This window comes from Palaemon carinicauda, chromosome 1 (genome assembly GCF_036898095.1).
Source record: "Palaemon carinicauda isolate YSFRI2023 chromosome 1, ASM3689809v2, whole genome shotgun sequence".
Lineage (NCBI taxonomy): Eukaryota > Metazoa > Arthropoda > Malacostraca > Decapoda > Palaemonidae > Palaemon > Palaemon carinicauda.
The window spans coordinates 186,630,475-186,654,284 of record NC_090725.1 but is presented as its reverse complement, the minus strand read 5'-3'; the positions used below and the strand labels follow the sequence as shown (position 1 = coordinate 186,654,284).

At 42.7% G+C, this 23,810-nt stretch overlaps 1 protein-coding gene across 1 annotated transcript in view; it reads right to left on the bottom strand.

Moving 5' to 3' along the window:
* Window positions 1-23,810, bottom strand: part of Polr1B (RNA polymerase I subunit Rpl135) — a 494,679-nt gene that overhangs the window by 54,618 nt on the left and 416,251 nt on the right. Inside the window, exons 19-20 of the mRNA XM_068386504.1 lie at window positions 20,408-20,533; window positions 20,127-20,254 (exon numbers count right to left, since the gene is read on the bottom strand). Of these exons, the coding sequence (XP_068242605.1) occupies window positions 20,127-20,254; window positions 20,408-20,533 (254 nt within the window). The remainder of the gene's footprint in view (window positions 1-20,126; window positions 20,255-20,407; window positions 20,534-23,810) is intronic.

Sequence of the window (23,810 nt, the reverse complement as noted above, 5' to 3'; positions counted from 1 at the left end):
AAAGTGAGATCTTTAAAAGAGGCTGATTGAAGCGGTTCGAACCTTGGTGACATCAGGAACCTTGAAACCACGTCTAAGTTCCAACCTGGTGTGGCTAACCGACGCTCCTTTGAGGTCTCAAAAGACTTAAGGAGGTCCTGTAGATCTTTGTTGTTGGAAAGATCTAAGCCTCTGTGGCGGAAGACTGCTGCCAACATGCTTCTGTAACCTTTGATCGTAGGAGCTGATAGGGATCTTACCTTCCTTAGGTGTAAAAGGAAGTCAGCTATCTGCGTTACAGAGGTACTGGTTGAGGATACTGAATTCGCCTTGCACCAGCTTCGGAAGACTTCCCATTTTGACTGGTAGACCTTGAGAGTGGATGTCCTCCTTGCTCTGGCAATCGCTCTGGCTGCCTCCTTCGAAAAGCCTCTAGCTCTTGAGAGTCTTTCGATAGTCTGAAGGCAGTCAGACGAAGAGCGTGGAGGCTTGGGTGTACCTTCTTTACGTGCGGCTGACGCAGAAGGTCCACTCTTAGAGGAAGAGTCCTGGGAACGTCTACTAGCCATTGCAGTACCTCGGTGAACCAAGAGGGGAGCAACCAACGTCAACCTTGTCCCTTCGTGAGAGGCGAACTTCTGCAGTACCTTGTTGACAATCTTGAACGGGGGGAACGCATAAAGGTCTAGATGGGACCAATCCAGAAGAAAGGCATCTACGTGAACTGCTGCTGGGTCCGGAATCGGTGAGCAATAATTTGGGAGCCTCTTGGTCATCGAGGTAGCGAACAGATCTATGGTGGGCTGACCCCACAGGGCCCATAGTCTGTTGCAAACATTCTTGTGAAGGGTCCATTCTGTAGGGATGATCTGACCCTTCCGGCTGAGGCGGTCTGCCATGACATTCATGTCGCCTTGAATGAACCTCGTTACAAGCTATATCTTTCGATCTCTTGACCAGGTGAGGAGGTCCCTTGCGATCTCGAACAATGTCATCGAATGAGTCCCTCCTTGCATGGAGATGTACGCCAAGGCTGTAGTGTTGTCGGAGTTCACCTCCACCACCTTGCCTAGAAGGAGGGACTTGAAGCTTCTCAAGGCCAGATGAACTGCCAGTAGCTCCTTGCAGTTGATGTGTAGTGCTCTTTGATCCGGATTCCACGTGCCCGAGCATTCCTGACCGTCCAGTGTCGCACCCCAGCCCGTGTCTGATGCGTCCGAGAAGAGAAGGTGGTCGGGGGTCTGAACAGCCAGTGGTAGACCTTCCTTGAGAAGAATGTTGTTCTTCCACCAAGTCAGTGCAGACTTCATCTCTTCGGATATAGGAACTGAGACCGCTTCTAGCGTCATGTCCTTTCTCCAGTGAGCAGCTAGGTGATACTGAAGGGGTCGGAGGTGGAGTCTCCCTAACGCGATGAACTGGTCCAGCGATGAAAGCGTCCCTATTAGACTCATCCACTGTCTGACTGAACATCGGTTCCTTTTCAGCATGCTCTGGATGCATTCTTGGGCTTGACTGATTCTGGGGGCCGACGGAAAAGCCCGAAAAGCTTGACTCTGAATCTCCATACCTAGATAGACTATAGTTTGGGATGGGACGAGTTGGGACTTTTCTAAATTGACCAGGAGACCCAATTCCTTGGTCAGATCCATAGTCCATTTGAGATTCTCCAGACAGCGACGACTTGACGCAGCTCTTAAAAGCCAGTCGTCCAAATAGAGGGAGGCTCTGATGTCTGCTAAATGCAGGAATTTGGCAATATTCCTCATCAGTTTGGTAAACACTAGAGGTGCCGTGCTTAGGCCAAAGCACAGGGCTTGGAACTGGTAAACCACCTTCCCAAAGACGAACCTTAGGAAAGGTTGGGAATCTGGGTGGATGGGGACGTGAAAGTACGCGTCCTTTAGGTCTAACGAGACCATCCAGTCTTCCTTCCTGACCGATGCTAGCACCGACTTCGTCGTCTCCATGGTGAACGTCTGCTTGGTGACAAAGACATTTAGAGCACTGACGTCCAGCACCGGTCTCCACCCTCCTGTCTTCTTCGCTACTAAGAAGAGACGGTTGTAGAAGCCCGGGGATTGATGGTCCCGGACTATGACTACCGCTCCCTTTTGTAGCAAGAGAGACACCTCTTGCTGTAAAGCTAGCCTCTTGTCCTCCTCTCTGTACCTGGGAGAGAGGTCGATGGGAGTTGTTGCTAGAGGGGGCTTGCGCAAGAATGGAATCCTGTACCCCTCTCTGAGTAACTTCACAGACTGTGCGTCTGCACCCCTGTTCTCCCAGTAGTTCTTGAGCCTGGCTCCCACTGCTGTCTGGAGAAGATGGCAGTCAGACTCTGCCTTTTGAGGACTTGGAGCCCTTCTTCTTTTTGCCACGTTGACTATCGGCACGGGTACCTCCTCTGGTGGAGGTTCTGCCACTTAAGGGCGGAATGAACCTAGACGCTGGTGTGTCCATCCTAGGTCTAGGCACGGAAGGTAAGGCTGTGACTTTACGTGCGGATGACGCCACCAGGTCATGGGTGTCTTTCTGGATCAACGAGGCGGCAATCCCCTTGATCAGCTCTTCAGGAAAGAGACACTTGGATAGCAGAGCAAACATCAGCTCTGACTTCTGACATGGTGTGATTCCCGCCGACAAGAAGGAGCAAAGGTGATCTCGCTTCTTAAGAACTCCAGACACGAAAGAAGCCGCAAGCTCGCCAGACCCACCCCGAATGGCTTTGTCCATGCATGACATGATGAGCATGGCAGAGTCCTTATCCGAAGGGGAGGTCTTTCTGCTCAACGCTCCCAAACACTAGTCCAGGAAGTTGAAGATCTCAAACGCACGGAAAACTCCCTTCAAAAGATGGTCCATGTCTGAAAAGGTCCAGCAAATCTTGGAGCGTCTAATAGCCAGTCTGCGGGGAGAGTCTACCAGACTTGAGAAGTCGCCCTGGGCAGAGGCAGGAACTCCCAAGCCGAGAACTTCTCCCGTGGCATACCAGACGCTAGATTTGGAAGCAAGCTTGGTCGGGGGAAAGATGAAGGATGTCTTCCCAAGTTGCTTCTTGGCCTGCAACCACTCTCCCAGTACCCTTAAAGCTCTCTTGGATGAGCGCGCGAGTACGAGCTTCGTAAAGGCAGGAGCTGCTGACTGCATGCCTAAAGCGAACTCAGAGGGAGGTGAGCGTGGGGCTGCAGACACAAACTGGTCCGGATACAACTCCTTAAACAGGGCAAGGACTTTCCTATAGTCTAAGGAGGGAGGCGTAGTCTTGGGTTCATCTATGTCGGAGTGTTGATCGTCCAAATGCGCAGCTTCGTCGTCATCAGAGATTCCTTCATCCGAATGCTGAGGAGGAAGCGGCAAAGGAGGAGAAGAAAGCTGAACGGCTGAATCCGGCAGCACGGGTGCATGCGTAGCTGCACTGGATCCAACATCATGCCGCTGCTGGTCAGTCTGAGAGCTGGCAACAACAAAAGCGGAGTGGTGGTGCGTGGTGGGGACTGCCGTGGGTTGCGGAGACTGCCGCATTGCGTCAAAACACGGCAGCTTGACAGCACCTTCCCACTGCTGATGCGGTAGCTCACGCATGTCAACGGAGGGTGCCGCACGTCGGCTAACGTCAACATGCGTCTGGCAGGGTCGACTGCGCATCGGTGGTGGAGCTCTCACAGCCGGAGTGTGGGAGCAGGCAGCCGCAGTGTCAGCTGAGCGCACAACCGTGGCAGGTTGTAGGATAACGGGTGCAGCGTCAACCTTCTCAGCACGATACTCCTGCATGAAGGAAGCTAGCTGAGTCTGCATAGACTGCAGCAAAGACCACTTAGGGTCTACAGCGGTTGGTGCGGCAACAGACGGAGTGATTGCCTGCTGCGGAACCACTCTACCTTTCTTGGGAGGTGTGCAGTCTTCGGAAGACTGCGGCGAGTCCGAACTGACCCAGTGGCTACACCTGGGCCGTTGGACTCGCTCGGAAGGGACCTTGCGCTTGAGAGGTCGTGAGACCTTGGTCCAGCGTTTCTGACGAGAAACTTCTTCCGCAGACGAGGAATGAATGGGCTCACTCGTCTGTTTGTGGGTGGGACGATCTCTGCAAGATACGTCCGCAACCACTGAGGGTACATCTGTACGCTGATCAAGGCCTGTCGAACCCTTTGGTCCTTCGACATTGCTTCTCCCCTGGGCTTGGGAGCTTGCAAGAGGTCCCGGACTGGGAGGACGACTGGCACGAACAGATGCACCCTCATGCGTAACACTGACACTTTTCACAGCACTTGCACTCACTACACTTCCCACTGCACTTTTCGCCTTCAACTCTTTGACGTCGGCCAAGAGTTGATTGCGGTCATTCGCTAATGACTCAACTCTGTCACCAAGAGCCTGAATGGCACGCATCATGTCCGCCATCGAGGGTTGCTGAGAGCTAGTAGAAGGGTCGGGTGTAACCACTACAGGGGAAGGAATAGGTTGTGGGGCATGGGGAGAGGAAAAATCAAAAGAGCGAGACGAACTCCTCCTGATCCTATCCTTCTCTAGCCTACGTGCATTCTTAAGGAATTCTTGAAAATCGAATTCCGAAAGCCCAGCGCATTCCTCACATCGATCTTCCAATTGACAGGCTTTACCCCTACAATTGGAACAAACGGTGTGAGGATCTATAGAGGCCTTCGGAAGACGCCTAGAACAGTCCCTAGCGCTACACTGCCTGTACTTGGGGACTTGAGTAGGGTCAGACATCTTGAATTAGTCAAAGGGGGAAATCCAAAATCTATCCAAGTCGTCAACAAATAATCCAAAATATAATCAATAAGCTTGATAAGGTATTGATGATAACTCCTGTACAGCGAAAGCTAATAACTAGAGAGAATACATCACCAAATAGCGTGAAAATCAACTCCAGAAACAACAGCGTATCAAGTAGGTCTTGCCGGTGGCACGACAGAGAGAAAATTGGTTCTTTGTTGACAAGAAGTACTGGAGTACCTACTCGACAGATGGCGCTGTTGTTGTACACCCCCACCTGTATAGCGATCGCTGGCGTATCCCGCCCGTAGGTTTTTTCTGTCGGGCAGCAGAGCTGCAGCTACATGATCACCGGGTAAGATTAATATTGAAAATTCCCATTTCCTGACATTCTACGCAGTAACTGTCATGTTCTTACATGCTCAATGTCTATTTCCAAGCCCGTGAAATACTCAAAACAGGAATTATCCAGTTCCTAGTAACAGTCACATCCAAGATGGAGTGACACACATACATCTCTCTCTCTATCTCTCTCTCTCTCTCTCTCTCTCTCTCTCTCTCTCTCTCTCTCTCTCATGTGTTTATTTTTTCATCAGTTTTTTTATATTGTATACCTTTTGAACTTTTAATAAGTGAAGGAAAGGCTGAATCCTCTTTTCTGGTGGAAAACCTAAAGAGGAACTGCTATTAACATACACAGATAAAGAATTTTCCGAGTTGGCACCAGAAGAGACTTTTTTTCCGATGACCAAAATCCTTCGCAACTATACTTGTTGAATCTGAATCCTTTCCCATACACGTCAAAAATAGCCAGTTGGCAGGTATAACAGAACTCTAAGCCCCAGAATTCTCATCCTCTATGAAATGGGGGGCCATCATCTTAGCTAACACTTGGGGGCCTGTCCTAAGACCAGAAGGCCGGAATTTCAATCGGTAACCCTTCAAACTGTTGACAAAGTGAAGGAATTATTTGAATTCAGATGGACAAGAATGGGAAAATATCAATTTTTTAAGTCAATTAAAACCATCCAATCTCCTCTCTTTATCATCCAAAGATAGACAATACAGTACTGTACTTATTTGGTATGCCATTGAACTGCCTCTAAAATCCTTTCCATAGGAAGATATTTGTAAGATGTAGCTACAATTCTTATATCATGAACACTTATTTTCAAATCTCTCATTTGGTTTGGATCTAATTCTTTGTGGTTTTGTGAACAAACCTTTTTAATACTGAAGGACATGGCATTCTGGGACAGATGACATGTTGTAGGCCTACAGTAATTCTAATACAGCAAAAAAATTAGGCACATAACACCTAACGCCTGTAGTTTTGTCCAAATATTACTAAATGGCTCTTACTGGTCAAGGAAAATTATTCTCTGAACTACATACTCCCATTTCTAAAAGGAATATGAAAAAAAAATGTGATAAATCTTTGGTCTTAAATTAAATTAACATTTAGTTTTGATATCAGACAAGAGATAAAATCATATGATCCCCAAATCCTACTTTAAAAGATATCTTGCAGTTCCCTTCCACAATTTGCAGATACCAACATGGCAATGGAGAATGCGTACACAAAATATTTTGTCAAAATTCCTCTTACTTTCATAGTTACAGAGTAATTAGTAAAAGTACCTCAATAAGCCAAAAACATTGATCCCTACAAAAAAAATGAAGTATATCTTATGTTATCGTAAATTTTGATAATTATCACATTTTAATATAAAACAGATTGTGAGCAATGGTACCTGTATAGATTCCAAGAGTCACAAGACAGGAAGTTATGATTACACCAATCAGTGCTAGCACAAACCTCAGAGTACCTGTTTGAGCTTGACCTCTGACATTCGGTTTCTTTTACGTCTGTTTTTCTTGTTTTCGGCAAGAATTTCATCATGTCAAAGTGGAAAAGACAATTTCAACATCTTGCTAACATAAGGAAGAAGAAAATTTGCTCTAATGAGAGAGAGAGAGAGAGAGAGAGAGAGAGAGAGAGAGAGAGAGAGAGAGAGAGAGAGAGAGAGAGAGAGAGAGTTGTGGATGAAGAAACAAACGTCTCGCCCGACAGGAGCCTAAAGAAGCAAGATATTGAGCAAAAGGATCTTCATTTATCATTACATTATAATAAATAACACTGTTTTGCTTTAACAATATCCAAAAAGGAACATAAAATTCATAATAATCATGATTTATTAATATTGTCTTAATAAATATACAAAGAAAAACTTTGAATGCCCGTATCTCAAAACTATACTTATTGACCTTTAAATTCTATATTCTCCCTTGGTTTTAAAGACATAGCATTGAAATTCGGTATATACAGTATATAACTTGGAAAAACATTAAACAATCAAATGTTGCCCTTTTTCAAATTTTTGTTATATATTTGTTTTTCTTACTTTTCACCCTGATCTATAGCATTTTTTTAACCATAATGAAAAAATTCATATCTAGCAAAAAACAGAATGACTTTAAAAACTCTCTATTTGAAATAGATTGGAGGTCTACATAATGTCTATATAAGGTAGTAATCCCAAGTCTTAATATTAAGTGTCAAGGGAGGAGATAGAATTTGAAAAACACTAATTTTCAGGATAAATCGGCTTAACAAAACCGAAGATCAAGGGCAAAATTCCTATGCAGTTTGGAGATTCCTAAGCCACCTGTCCTTAAAAAACAGCATAAGCCAGCCAGCCCCCTTTAATCAACCTAAAAAACACCCACTACAATGCCTGATATGATAAAATCCTACTCACTTAACCATAGAATTCAATATGGCTGAAAATGAAAGCTTCTTATTGGAACAAAGGAAATGTAAAAATTCAACAAGTTTATCCAAACTATTTCCTGTAACATATATTTCTTGAATTAGACCAATCAAAATTAACATTATATTGCTTTTTACATATATCATTAGCAAACTGTAAAGATGTTTCCATGGATTACTATGTGAGGATGGGGAAAGGTTTAAAACTTATCACATCTTTTACAAAAATATTTACAATTTCTAGTTTCAAAATGCTTTTACTTTTGAGATAACTTGGATATGGAAATGGTTTTATAGACAAGTAAAGATTGAAAGATAGAGGAATCTGGTAACCTTTGACTACAGCCCGCACCCGAGGACCAACTCGAAGCCGAAGCCTATCTCGACATTCCTACCTACATTCAATCCATACTACATGACTGATTCTCAATAAGGGACCCTTTCATTTGACTACTTGATTTTGGTTTGTTCTCTTGCCAAAGGAAATTGTCATGTTTCCATTGTGCTCTCATTTCAACATCCCCTATCCTTTAACTATAAAAAAATATTAAAACTGCATTAATTGCTAGGTGCTTGTTAGTTTTGAATAAACAGTTATCTTACCCTTCATTGGTTAGTAAACAATACCTGGATGAATTAGATGTATGTTCATGTTCATAAGGGACAACACAAGTACTTTAATTATAATTAAAGTACTCGTGTTATTTTCACAAACTGCTTTTGAATTATAAGAGCAAATCAGTAGATATATCCAGAATAAATCTAATATAAGATATAAAAATTTCTTCACTGGTAAAAATTTTGTCATTTTCTGTATCAAACCATGAAACAAAACGAAACACTGAAATGTGAACATTAAAAACAGAACTGCCAATCATGCGTAATCTTCCTGGACAATAACACGAGAAAGTTTGCCTCCCTGATTACGGAAGGTTGGCATGCCTGAGAAGTTGTGAAAAAATGCTGCAACTTGTCAGTTGACATAAGGTTATATTCGGTATTTAATCTACTTTTCGATCAACTGAAGTTGGGATGATGAGCATCATGGGAAACATCAAATAAATTCAAGAGCTGAGAGACAGGAAACTCCAGTAGCTATATGGAGAGTCATGATAGAAATGTATAGGAATAATATCCTCCCCATCAAAATTAAATGTAAATAAAATATGTTAGACAACAGTATTTGGGGGTATCAAATGTTTCAACAAAGACGTGAACCTCAAGAATTGGCCACGATGCATTACTCGAGAGCAGGATAACTAGATAATTGCTAAAGTGAATTATCATGTTTTTAATCCTTTTATCCATTATGATTATGTAAAATAACAATATATTTTCTTCAATAATTATCATATGCAAGTCAAGTAGGCTCATGCCTAATTTAATAAAATTTTCTGACCAATAGGCATGGACCTAGTATTACGATTTGATTCTTAATGGATGCTTGACAATTGAAGCTAAACCTAATTAATAAAGCATTTTCATCATTTCAGTTTTCCCTAATCAACCTTTTTTCAATAAAAACATTTCAGTCTGAAATTACATGTAAGCCACTACGATAATTTGAAAGATAAAAAGTCCCTTTAAATCAGGCACTTCACAGGAACTTCCTGCCCGAGCTGCTGTAGTTGCCAGATGTTGCTCTTTAGGTTGACAATTTGTCAGAAAATCACAAATTATTGGTAATTTGTATTTTTCCTAACATACTTACCAAGAACTACTTTCTTAGGAGTTACCTGGAACCTCCTCTCAACCGACCAGAGTTTTGTGTAGTTTACCCTACTTCCGTTTTCTGTGGTGGTAGGCCTATGCGGATAGATACGTGCCCTGAGGGCAATCTCGAGGCAGGCCTCATGTTAGCTTGGGTCTCGACCTTCAGTAAGTTCTTGAAAACAATAAATACTAAAGATCAGTTAGGCACTCGGGGAAGGAAGGGAGGACCATAACCTGAAAGTAGTTCTCGGTAAGTATGTTAGGAAAAATACAAATTACCAATAATTTGTGATTTGTTCCAACACAGGGACTTACCTCAAACTACTTTCTTAGGAGACTTACACTTTAGGAGGTGGGAGTGCCTACCTGACTTAGACCCAACTAACGGGAATGACAAGTACTTAGATAGGAGGCTAGGTACAGATGGATAAGGAAACTGGATAGTAGGTCAAACTACACAATGAACTCATGTTAGTGTTTAAGTACTCACCCTTCAGAATTCCCTGTTGATGTGCTTGATGAAGAAGTTGTATATTCATGGCTTGTGCAGGCCTACTGGTCACGAGCTCCAAGGGAAGAGATAGTTAAAAAGAAGACAAGGGGAAGGTAGAAAGATCGCACCTGTGTCTGTTGGAATTGATATCCACGATTGAACCTGGGGCTTGGGCCGTTAAATCGGTTGGAGCGCGGAGATGACTGTCCCGATAGAAAAACCATCTAGAGACTTCCTCGTACATTCCTTGAGGTAGTGAGATGTGAACGTCGATTGGTTTGACCAAGTTCCTGCCCTGAGAATCTGTGCTACTGCCATGTTCTTCTCAAAAGCCAGAGAGGTACTAATACCTCTAATGTCATGTGCTCTGGGTCTTCCTGATACTGACAGACCAGCACTACTGTATGCCTTGATGATCACTTGTCTGAGCCAAAAAGAAATGGTGTTCTTAGATATTTTCTTCTTATTCGGACTCGTGGAAACGAAAAGGTTCTTTATACCTGGACGGAGGTTGGCCGTCCTCTTCAGATATTTCCCTATGGATCTGACTGGGCACAATTTCGAGTCATCCGGATTACCTGACCTAGGAATTGCCGGAATAGAGAAACCCTCAAACTTAGCTAACAAGAAGACAGTTTTAAGCGTAAGATTCCTATCTACTATATCTTTCAAAGGTTCGAAAGGAGGCTTACTAAGCATATCAAAAACTCTAGCCACATCCCATTGAGGAACCCTGGAGGTATAGGGGGAACAGGATTGATCAAAGCTCTTGATGAGCATAGAAATATGTCTAGAAGCACCTAGATCAATTCCTTTCAAGAGGAAAACTTGGCCCAGAGCGGCACGTACTCCTTTCACCGCTGGTATTGACATGCCCACCTCATCCTTGAGGTGGACGAGAAAGTCCGCAATGTCCGGGATCGAAGCCCTCAAGGGCTTGATTTTTTTGAGGCACACCATCTTGTAAATGTTGCCCATTTCGCCTGGTATACTGCTGTTGATGACTGTCTAAGATACCGAGACATCCTGTCTGCTGTTACTGCCGAATATCCATCTCTCCTCAGAAGGCGCTGGATAACCTCCAGGCGTGAAGACGAAGGGACTGAGGATTCTCATGGAACCTTAGAAAGTGTGGTTGTCTCAGAAGGTTTGGCCTGTCTGGAAGGGGCCACGGAGGAAGACAAGCCAGCCCTTTTAGGTCTGCGAACCACTCTCTCTCCGGACACCAGGGCACTACCAAAGTCATCTTTACATTGTGAGCCATCCTGACTCTGTTGAGCACTTGTCTGATCAGTGCAAATGGAGGAAAGGCATAAACGTCGAGATTGTCCCACTTGTGTTGAAAGACGTCCTTCAATGCCGCCTTTGGGTCTGGGACAGGAGAACAGAATACGGGGAGCTGTGCGTTCAGTCTTGTTGCGAAGAGATCCATCACCGGTGAGCCCCACATTTGGATGAAGAACTTCGCTACTTCCGGGTGAAGGGACCATTCGGTTCCTACTACCTGACCCACTCTGCTGAGGCCGTCAGCCAGGACATTTTTCTTTCCCGGAATGAATCTTGCTCTCATCCTGACTTGCTCTTCTTCGGCCCATCTTAGGATCTCCAACGCGAGAACGCACAACTCCTTTGACTTCAGTCCCCCTTGCTTCTTTATGTACGCCACTACTGTGGCGTTGTCTGACATCAGCGCCACTGTGTTTCCTTTTAGAAGGGATGCGAAGTGTAGACATGCTTCCTGAACAGCTCTCATCTCCAGGACATTGATGTGTTGAGTCCTCTCGATCTCTGTCCAAACGCCTCTTGCTGCTTTTCCTAGGAGGTGAGCTCCCCACCCCTCCTTGGACGCGTCCGTGAAGAGGAACAAATCTGGGGGCTCGGAAGATAGTGGCATCCCTTTGAGAGTGTTTGACCGATCCTGCCACCATTCCAGAGACTGTCTGGTCTCTGGAAGAATCGGGACAATTTTGTAGGGGGAGTCCCTCTGATCCCAGAGATCCTTCAGATTCCACTGGATGCTCCTGAGTTTCTGTCTTCCTTGAGGCACCAGTTTCTCCAAAGACACAAGATGGCCTATCAACCGCTGCCAGTCTTTTGCTCTTCTGGGTTGACCCGCTAGAAACGGACGGAGGACTTGATCCAAATTGTTCAACCTGTCTGCCGATGGGAAGGCTCTGACTAACAGCGAGTCCAGGACTATGCCCAAGTACGTCAACCTGTTGGTGGGGGTCAGGTGAGGTTTTTCCACGTTGATGGTGATACCCAGGACCTTGCAGAATTGAAGAAGCTCCGTGCCCTGTTCCTTCAAAACTTCCTCTGAGGAAGAAAGGAGCAACCAGTCATCCAGGTAACGAATCAGACGGATTCCCCGTTCGTGAGCCCAAACGGAGACTGTCGTGAAAATCCTTGTAAATACCTGGGGGGGCGTAGAAAGTCCGAAGCACAGGGCTCTGAATTGCAAGCTCTGGATACCCCATTTCACCCGGAGGTACTTTCTGCTGGAGGGATGAATCGGAATCTGGAAATAGGCGTCCTTGAGGTCTATGGACAACATGAAGTCCCCTTCCCTCAAGGATTCCAGGACCGACTTCGGGGTGTCCATCTTGAAGTCGGTCTTGCATATGAACTTGTTGAGGGCCGACAGATCTATCACTGGTCTCCAACCACCCGTTGCTTTTTCTACCAGGAAAAGACGACTGTAGAAACCTGGTCCCGTAAGGAGAACAGTCTCCATTGCCCCTTTTGCCAACATAGTGGAGACTTCCTCCTGCAAGGCTACTCTCTTCAAGGGATCTTTGGGGGCTAACCACTCCGCCTGACTTGCTGGGATAAGGGGGGGCGGGTCTGCCCGGAAGGGCGGTCTGTAACCCTCCTTTAGAACTGTCACAGTCCACGGTTCTACTCCGTGGAGCTTCCATGCTTGCCAAAAAAGTTTGAGGCATCCCCCTACCCGAGGCTTGGGCAGGAGAAGGGGGCCTCTCTCCCTACCTCCTTCGGGAGGAATGTCCAGAACGTCCCCTCCTGGCTGAAGGATAGGTTGTCCTAAACGAGGTTGGAGCCGAGCTTGTTCCCCTTCGGGTGGGCTGCGTAGTCTGAGACCACAGAGACGTCGAGGGTTCTCTCCTTACCTGGGTAGGAGAAGAGCGAGATGTCGAAGGAGCCTCGGGAGCAGGTCTCCTATAAGCGGGTCTTCTCATAGGTTGCGATTTAGGTACTACGGTCTCCTTCCTCTCGCCAGTTTTTCGAAGACTTCCTCCGTCTTCTTGAGCGGGAAGAGCCCTTCATCCCACACTGAAAGATTCCGTAGTGTCCTCGCCTCCCTGTCCGGAATCTTCTTAGACAGATTTTTCAGTACTGAGTCCTGCCTCCTTAAAACCCAGTGGGCAGACAAGGCTAAGGACTGGAAGGTCAAAAACTTCAGAGCGCGGCCCCCCCGAGCTGACGAACTCTTTCAACGCATCACGCTTGGAGGGATCTGCTGATTCTGTGGAAATCTGGGTGCCCACTAGTGTAGAAGCCCACCAGTCCAACCAGAAGGCGACGTTGATGAGGTGTCTTTAGACATCTCCTCCATCATTATCGCCTCTGCTTGCGAGAAGTAGATCGGCGCAGAAGAGGCCCTGTCCTCTGGGGAGCCTTGGCCTAAAACTTCCAGGGAGTCTTCCAGCTTACTGGCTCCATGTGGACGTCCTTCCAAAGAATAATATTTACTTTGCGATTTTAGTCCTTGCAGGAGTTTGGAAGCACTCTGCCCTTTAGAGTTCTCCCTGTTTCGGGCCACAACTTTGTCTATGTGGACCCGTCCCAGTTTAACGTCTCTCACTTCAGGCAGGGCTAAGGATGGCTTCTTCTGGACTGGTTCATCCATGATTCTATTGAGGCCTGACCTCCAGACGTCCTCCTCCGAAGGTACGGGCTCCTCGATCCTATGATGCTTCCTGATCAGGTTGATGACTCTCCTATACGCGGAGTCCTCCGCTGGCACTTCTTCTGAATCATCAACCGCTTCCTCCGTCCGGGGATGGGATGTGGCACTGAAGCGGGCAACTGCGCTCTGATGAGGATCGAGGTTGCGCCCTTTGGAAGAGACGGGCGCCACCGCAGTTCGTTGATCTTTTAACCAGGGAACGAGCTCTTCCATGGGAATGTTCGACGGAGGTAGCCGTGCACGACGATCACTCCCACAGGCTGACTCGTCGCGGCTGCCCGTCCTAAGAGGCGACTCCCTCCGCTGGGCGGATTGAGTCTCCTTCTTCGAGGTCTTACGCCTGTCCGACGAGGATCTATGGTCCATGGCTGTAGCCGACTTGCGGCTGTCGGAGGCCCTTCTAGGAGGACTGTCTCCGGTAAGCCGACCCGCAGTGCTCGTGACCGTAGTAAGGTCCTTAAGCTTACTGCGGGGGACGAGGACCCATTGTTCATTCGGAGAAGAACTTCTTCTGACATTCCGTTGCGGGGAATGAGATCTCCTCCTGCTATGCCGCGACCTAGATGGAGACCTAGAGTAGGACCGTCTTCTCCTAGATCTATCTCTCCTCCTCCGGTGTTTCCTTCGAACTTCTTCCTCCGAAGAAAATGAGGAACCTGCTGCCGAAGACTCCGACATCTCTCTATAACGGGACCGAGGGGCAGGTGGAGCTTTGCTCAACACCTGTTGGGTCCCGGACGTCGACGGTTGCAGAAAAACCTCAGGAATTGCCGACGAAGGCGCTAGAGAAGTAGTAGGACGCTCTATAATCTGGAAACAGGAGCCCAAACCGTCCTCCACTCTCATAGGAGACCTACATGGTGTCCTCGGTAGGCTCCATCCGAGGGGATCTTCTAGCGGGGAATCTTCTTTCCCTGGGGCGCCTTCCGCTGCGGAGGTGTCTGAAACATCTACCCCAAGAATCTGGAGAAGAAAAAGGTACATTTTTATTCCACACAGGGTCGCCAGCCGAAACGTGCCCCCCTTGCACAAGGGCAACGTCCTTTGGACCCTCACAAAACATACCCTCAGGTCCCCCACTTGCCTGTACAGAAACTGTCACCCCAGAATCTAAAAGACACTCCTGGGAAAGAAGCACCAGTTTCTTCCCCTCAACTGACTTACCTCGTCCCCTACTCTGGGTAGGGGAAGAAGAAGGAACCCTGTCCGATTTCTCACCAGCCGATGTCGCAGGAGAAGAAAAACTTGCCTTCCTGGGAGAACGTTTTGACGACTTCTTCTTCTTAGTCCCGAACTTCACCCACTGAACTTCACTCCACGAAATACATTCAGGACACGTGTCCGAAGACGAGCACACCTTACCCCTACACGAGGAACAAAGGGAGTCCGGGTCTACATCGGGCTTGGACAAAAACACTCCACACAACTTCCCGGCCCTAGGCCCAGGACAACGGCGGGCATGCTCCATCACGCACAAACACAATACCGCCAGACACAGGAACATAGCGGAAAATGAAAAAGAACGCTAAAAAACACAAGGGAAAACACGAGGGAATTAAGTTAAAAGCACGAAAGCACATGGGTAAGCACAGCAGACCACGTGGAAACACATGCGGTACACAAGAGTCGGGGACACAAAGGGTCGCACTGAGATATGGAGAGCGTCGAGATGATATCACGACGCGACCAGAGAACTTACTGAAGGTCGAGACCCAAGCTAACATGAGGCCTGCCTTGAGATTGCCCTCAGGGCACGTATCCATCCGCATAGGCCTTCCACCACAGAAAATGGAAGTAGGGTAAACTACACAAAACTCTGGTCGGTTGAGAGGAGGTTTCAGGTAACTCCTAAGAAAGTAGTTCGAGGTAAGTCCCTGTGTTGGAACAAATAAAAGTATACAAGTATACCGTATCATCACTTAAGAACGTGACTGTATCAGAAACCATGCAGCGTGAATCTGAAATGCATTTCATACTGACAAGAATTATAAATTCAATATTTATATATTATCAAGGGATAATAATGATCTAAACCTAACTATCTGAACATTACTTCATTTAGGTACCTGGCAACATTAAAGCAAAATGATTCATTAACTTTTATTTGAATAGCAGAAAACCTTCAATCTAATCATATATATTTTTATACTGCTGACAAATGCCCAAAGAAATTCTAAAAGAATTCTTTAAGGTAAGCTAGTAATTCAAGTTTATTAGTTTCTCATAATTTCAATTCATTTGTTGATGAGCTCATAGACAGACATTGGATCATAATCCAGAGCAAGCTTGGGCAACTGATCTATCTTTGTTGGTTAGAAGGTTTCAACACCAAATAAGAATGTAAATTTAGAAGGTTTCAACAACAAATAAGAATGTAAATTAACATCTTTCTTTGTATTTAGGATGACAATTTATCAATCTTAACCCCAACGAACTGTGAAAACTGATGTGCATAAATCACAGTGGTAGCAGTCATTCCTAATAACTCAGAATAATAAAATTTACAGCTTACCCAGAGTAACATATTTGGATATCTTTTAGAAATTAGCTGTCTTGAGGACTAAATGGAGATAACTCGTCTGATTCTTCCTATATATATTCATCAGCATCTTCTTTACCTGAAGGATTTTCTATGAAATTATTAAACTGTCATTTGTTTCCTTTTTTACCTCAGATGAGAACTGATACAAAGGTGTTTAAAGGGACTTGTTTTCTCAATTTAGGTACGTCTACATTTTCCCAGAAAGAGAAAACCTGTGAGAAGCTAGTGGCCAAGCTAGCAAATGAACAATATACACCGCCATCTCCAAAATTATGTAACCAAACAGATTTAGCGGAATCTTTAGTAGATCAATTCAAAAAGAAAATATTTTGATCAAAAGGAATCATACAATTTTCCACACCATCCAAAAACAAAATAAGATGTTTAGAGCTTACTTCATCAAGAGGAGTGATATAAGGATCCAACCTACCATCTCATCACAGGGACTAAGTGGTTTTCTATAAGTGTTCACTTTAGTAAGAGGAACAATATTAGGTTCCTGGCTACCATCTCGGTCATCTGTCTAACTCTAGTTATCTAAAAGAGAGGCTAAAAATGTAGGCATGCAAGGGTTTTGCAAAGGGTCTAAAGTAAATAAAGAATTTGAGGTGATATGAGAGGATTTTGAAGCTGGGATGTGCCATGTACCAAATGAACCTTTACTTGGGGACTTGGACTGGTTTTGAAACAGGGAAGGTTAGGGCTGGACTATAATCCTTAACCGAATGCTTTCCACTAAAGAAGCTAGTGACGTTAAACGGTTCTGAAGCTTATGACTATCAAAACTAGAAGACACTCTTTAGCTATGGTAAGCAGCTCTTCTAGGGCAAGGACACTCCAAAACCAAACCATTATTCTCTGGTCTTGGATGGTGACATAGCCCATGGTCTTTCACTGTTTTCGGGTGGAGTTCTCTTGCTTGAGGGTACACTCAGGCACACTATTCTATCTCATTTCTCCTTCTCTTGTTTTTCTAAAGTTTTTATAGTTTATGTATGAAAAACCACAAATTTTGAGTAATTTGTATTTTAAAATATTTTATCACAATTGTTAACTACTTCTCTTGTATTTTCCGTATTTTCTTTCTTCACTGGGCTATTTTCCCTGTTGGAGCCCTAGGGCCTATAGCATTTTACTTTTCCAACTAGGGTTGTAGCTTAGCAAGTAATATCAATAACAATGATAATAATAATAATAATAATAATAATAATAATAATTTGTTACAACTGTAGCAGAGTTAGAGGCTGGAGTGGCATTATCGTCATCAGCCCATCTATAATCAAGCTTAGTCTTCTCCCGATTTCCCTCTTTTATGCTCTCAAATTTTAATATGATCAGGAACCATGAAATACTCTTTTCCAAAGACGAACAGTTAGGCCTGTACACTCCTCAAAATATATTTCTCTAAACAAAAAGATGTCTCCGCCAACAGATACAGAGAGAATACAGTGGTACCTCTACATACGATCTTAATTCGTTCCAGAAACTGCCTCGTATGTTAAAACAATCGTATGTTGGAGCAAATATTCCCATAAGAATACACTGTAATTTGTATAATTCGTTCCACACCCCAAAAACCTAAATTAACTCCTTAATAAATTACTACATATAATTACACATAACAATAACATAACTGCATAGTATGAAAGAAGAATGTAAAAAAGATAATTATAAAGAAATAATAAATAAAAAATGTGTTTTATTGTCACTTTACCTTAGAGACAGGCAAACGCAGGTGTAGGATTTGCTACGCCAGGAGGAGACGGACGATCGGCGAGAAGGTAGACATGGTGTTAACATGTTCTTTAAATAAATGCTCTCTCTCTCTCTCTCTCTCTCTTGTTCTTCTTCACTGTTAGTGTTAGAGACGTCTATTAATTTTTTCTGAGAGAGAGAGAGAGAGAGAGAGAGAGAGAGAGAGAGAGAGAGAGAGAGAGAGAGAGAGAGAGAGAGAGATTAAACAAAAATGTGTTGTGTACATATGATTTTTAACAGCGTCAACGAGTTGAAAGACAATTAAATGTAACTAAAAAAACAATATCAGCGAATCTTAATTCCTTTAGTAACTAAAACAAATATTGATACAAACACACTCGTGTGCGTATGCGCAAACACACACACACGCACGAGGAGACACGATCGGCGAGGAGGTAGAGATGGTGACTGCGATAACGTACCGTAACTTACACTACGGAAACTTTAATCTAACTTAGCTTATTTATTTATTTTTATTTTTATATTTCATATTTTTTAATTTTTTCTTTTGATTTTCAATTTTCATCACTTTCAGTGACAAGTTATGGTACGTTATCGCAGTCACCATCTCTACCTCCTCCCCGACCGTCTGTCTCTTACTGCGTAGCAATTCTTGCACCTGTGTGTGTGTGTTTGTGCATACGCACACAAGTGTGTTTGTATCAATATTTGTTTTAGTTAATAAAGGAATTCAGATTAGCTGTTATTACTTTCTTAGTTACATTTAATTGTTTTTCAACTCGTTGACGCTGTTAAAAATCATATGTACTCTAAACACATTTTTGTTTAATCTCTCTCTCTCTCTCTCTCTCTCTCTCTCTCTCTCTCTCTCTCTCTCTCTCTCTCAGAAAAAAAATAATAGACGTCTCTAACACTATAACAGTGAAGAAGAACGAGAGAGAGGGAGAGAGAGATTTTATTTAAAGAACATGTTAATGCTATGTTTAGAGAGAAACAGAAAAAGAGAGAAGACTTTTTTTAAAAGAGCTTGTTAATGCTATCTTGGTTTTCTTTGCTTCACTTTTTTCTTTCTTTCTGTTCATCACGCTGGCCCTTCTCACAAAAGATCGTTGCCAGCAATCTCTGTGTCCTTTATCCCTATCAACAAAAGGCATTCCATCTCTTCCAGGGTATTGCTACGATGTCTTGTAATAATGGTGTTCCCCTTCGATGGTTTATCTGCTTTAATGGCTGCCTTCTGCTTGATGATCGTCGAGATCATAGGCCTATTCCGGCCATATTGTTTAGCCATACAGTATCACTCACATGCACACTGCTCTCATGTTTTTCTATAATTTCTTGCTTCAATTCTAATTAAAGACTTGCCTTCTTCCTTTTCTCACCACTACCTGTACTGAAACTTAGATTCTTAGGCACCATGATTATAGGTAAAATAAAAAAGGAAATGTGAGAAAAGGAAGAAAATAAGCACTGTTAATAACAGACCCAACAGAGGACAACCACACGATACACACAAGAACAGAGAACAGAGCACTCGACGCTCAATGGCGTCCCTCTTACGTTCTGCCATCTACCGGCGTAGCCAAGATCTACATCGGATTTTGGAGCATTACTTCGGGTGTCGAGACAGAAATTTGGTCGAATTTTACTTCGTATGTTGGAAAATTTGTATGTTAGGACAATCGTATGTAGAGGTTCCACTGTACATATCATGATCACCCAAAAACCATTCCATTGCCCTATCTAGGCAGTAATTGCTAACAAATACAAAAGAAATCGTTAAACCCCTGAAACATAACAAGAAAACATAAGCACAGACAATCTGGAGTGCATGTCTTGACACCACTACAGCGACTTGGAGACTGAAAGTGGCGATACAACATGCGCAGTATGTTATATCGTTAGATAGTGATTGGTCTGATTACTTTACTAGAGACATTAGTATATTAGAAGGAAAGAACATGGCGATTTTTTTTTCATTTTTGAGGGGTAACAGTGACATACCAAGCTGTAACGGTGACATACCAAGCTGCCAAATACAACCAACATGAACTTCAGGGGAGGTTCACAGAGATAAAATAAAATAGTTATAAATTCCAGATGTCAAATTCTTTTATTACCTAGCCTAAATCTATAGTATAAAATATTAGTTGGAAATTTTTATGTTGAAAACTGGGGTATCAACCATAATGTCTCAAAATAACTGAATTATAAAGAGGCTTTATGGAGATTATTAAATATAACTTGCCTGCCACTTATCTGCTGTCATATGACGGAGTCTCTGATAATATATAATACCCATGAAAATTTTTGCCTCAATCATTCGACCATCAGTTCCACTGTAGAGAGTATCTTCACCATAATAGTTGAAACCCCCTGGAATAGGTCAAATAATTAATAAGATTTTAGAATAATTTAATTTCTATATATAACTTGAATAGGCCATATATTACAATCATTATTTACAAATCTTAAATAACTGCATTTATCCAAGTAGAGAAAAATATATATCCTTACTTCTTAGCTTACCTTTTTCCAAAATTTTACCAAAATAGTCTACAGCAGGGTCTTCATCAGAAAACTCAAAGGGTGTTGAGTCAAAAGATTTGCCAAATTCTGCAGCTGCCTTTCCTCCCAGAAGTTCAAGTAATACACCTGGAATTGAGAGTTCATATTTCTCAAATGAATTTGAAATTTGGAATGTTTCTCCAAACTATATAAAGTCTTTCCTGTATAAATTAATGGATCTAACCAAAATGTTGAAAAAAATTGTGATCCCTGAACATTCTCACAAAATGATTTGACATTCACTTTGCTTCAAGTGTAATGTTTGGTTTATAATACTTTACTTTGGCTCAGGATTACTCACATGTCTCCTACCTTTTTAAACCTCAGAACAGTAAATGTAAATTAAATAGTTTTTTATCTGTGAAGGTTGATCACCACTCTGTGTACTGTGCATTGTGGTAAACAATGTGTGGCTTTCTAACTCACTGCAAGGAATACCTTTCCCTTTCACCTGTCAGTATGCAGTAATGGGACACTAGTAAATAAAAGACTTCTGGATAGGGATGCTAAGCATAGGAAGATGGAGATCTCATATGGCTCAGACCTCTACTTGGAGACCTATTCTGGTGCTTAAGTACTCAAAGTCAGACTGATAGGTGCTTTTCCTAAAACAAGTGATCTGCAGACATTAACCCGGTGCCAGAAAAGTGACGTTATAATCTTGGGTTGATGGTGTTCTGCAACATCTATTGTCTGTTGACTGTACTTCTCACACAGTTTCAGAGCTTCAGCCACATTCTGTTTGAGCGAGTCCCTGCAACATCAGTCAATCTGGCAATTATGGTTCTTGGCTTGGTCTTTGTAGATCAGGAGTCACTAATTATAGAGTTAGTAGTTTCAGAGTATTATTATTATTACTAGGCAAGCTACAACCCTAGTTGGAAAAGCAAGATGCTATAAGCCCAAAGGCCTCAAAAGGGAAAAAAGAGCCCAGTGAGGAAAGGAAATAAAGAAACAAATAAAAGATATGAAGCAATGAACAATTAAAATAAAACATTTTAAAAACATTAACAACATTAAAACAGACATTTCATACATAAACTATAAAAAGACTTATGTCAGCCTGTTCAACATAACATTTGCTGCAAGTTTGAACTTTTGAAGTTCTACTGATTCAGCTACCCAATTAGGAAGATCATTCCACAACTTGGTCACAGCTGGAATAAAACTTTTAGAGTACTGTGTAGCATTGAACCTCATGATGAAGAAGGCCTGACTATTAGCATTAACTGCATGCCTAGTATTACGAACAGGATGGAACTGTCTGGGAAGATCTGAATGTAAAGGATGGTCAGAATTATAAAAAATCTTATGCAACATACATAATGAACTCATTGAACAACAGTCCCAGAGATTAATATCTAGATCAGTAATAAGAAATTTAAAAGACCATAAGTTCCTGTCCAACAAATTAAGATGAGAATCAGCAGCTGAAGACCAACAGTTTTTTTTTTCAAGAGTTTCAGAACCAAAATTTTGACGCAAACAATACACCACCAAAGGTTCTGGAGGACATCAATAGATGGTGAGGGTTTGGCATCATCATACATATTCATATCCTTTGACAAGTGTTCTATAGGTTCAGATACCAGTTGTGGAAATGCAGTAACCTAGTAAGCATTTTCCATACTCAACAGTTTGGTCATGTTGATCCTCTGGCTTATAGAAGATATTTGACGAAATGTAGGATAAATTTCTTTTGGTTATTTCGCTTAAGAAAGTTGTCAAGTTATTCCAGAGGATATGAGTGGTCAAAACTAGTTATGCTCATTTTTCTACTGAGATGGAATTTTGGCCTCTATTCTCAAAGTTTTTAGGTATTAAGACAAATAAGGACTTTGTTGGCTTTTTTGCATCTGCTCAATATCTCAGTTGAAGCCCAGTAGGATAGTAGTATGTTAAGCAGGCCTTCTTTGGTGGCATCTCCAAAATAAATAAATCTAATGACTTCTTTAATGTAAATGGTCAAAAAGTCTTTTTTGAATTAAGGCTACAGTACTTGATTAACTAGAAAAATTTTACCTAAAAAACCACTCGATTAATTAGTATTTGGCTTGGCAAAATTTAGGTCATGCGGTGATAATCCTTTTTAATGACTCAGTTCTAGGTGTGATCTTGTCCATTGTTAGAGAAAGATTTGTGGGTCCCCTATGATTATTGATTTCTTAATCTGTCTGAATTGAACCATTACCAATACTGCTATTGAACTATCAGGTACCTTTACAAATCTTGTTCGTAAATGTGAGGAACAATTGTGTTGTGCCCTGATCAAATCAGATTACGATTCTTAAAAGCTTTACTTGATCTTTTCATCTGTTTTAGGTGTTATTCTCAATATCTATAACATCACAAAAATTATTAAAGAGATTTCATGTCAAGCTAATTTTGACGAGGCAGATGTATCCTTTTCTCTCTTTTTCTACTTCATTTCCAGCAACTACCTTCAGGGGTCAGGGGGCATGATATTGCTAAGTCTTCTTCGTAGTTATATTACTCTTCTAAGAGAAGACAATCGTATTTCAAAAAGATATTGTGGCAGCTCAATCAAGTGACGTGGATTATTTTCGATCAGGCCTTTCATGAAGTAGACATTACTTAATTTTGAAATCAAGTTGGGAGTTGTTCCACAGAACATTGGTTTTTGCTAGTTTTCCAAGAAGGATATCATATTCTCCTATACTACTACTTTCTTTATCAAATACAGTACCTCAATCCCACTTTCACGCTCCTTTATCAGCTACATCAATCCAATTACACAGGTATGTCCACAATCCTAGTACGTATAACAAGAGGTGTAAAATTTCATTGTACAAAGAAGCAACAGAAGTATTGTCTCTCTCTCCGGAATGTTAAAACTGTATGTTTCTGGTGCTGAAACTATCAGGAAGCAGAAGACTAATATATATTATCAAAATTGAAAAAGCGCTCATCCTTACAAAGATATTTGTGACAACTCTGTCGAAAGTCCTAGCAGCAATGGTGCAATCCAGAAAGAGGATTGGATGTTCTCCATCAGCCTGACAGACATTTACTTTCGTGTGCCAATTCACTGCAGTTCACAAAAATTTCTTTGAGTCATTTACGTGGCAGTGTATCAAATCAAGTGGCTTATTTTAGGTTAGGCACCGATCCTTAAGTATTTACGAGAATTATGACATTGGTTTCCAAGTGGTTACATATACCAGTATAATGATTATTATTCTACTTAGATCATTAACTAATATTGTTCTATCTGTTGAAGAATATAGGCATTTCAAGAAGTTCATGCCAAATTCTTCTCAGAGGTTTCAGTATAAGGACACTAGCCTCAATTCCTTGTAGGTTTTTCTGTCAAAGAAGTATCCATGCCTTCCTGACACTACTA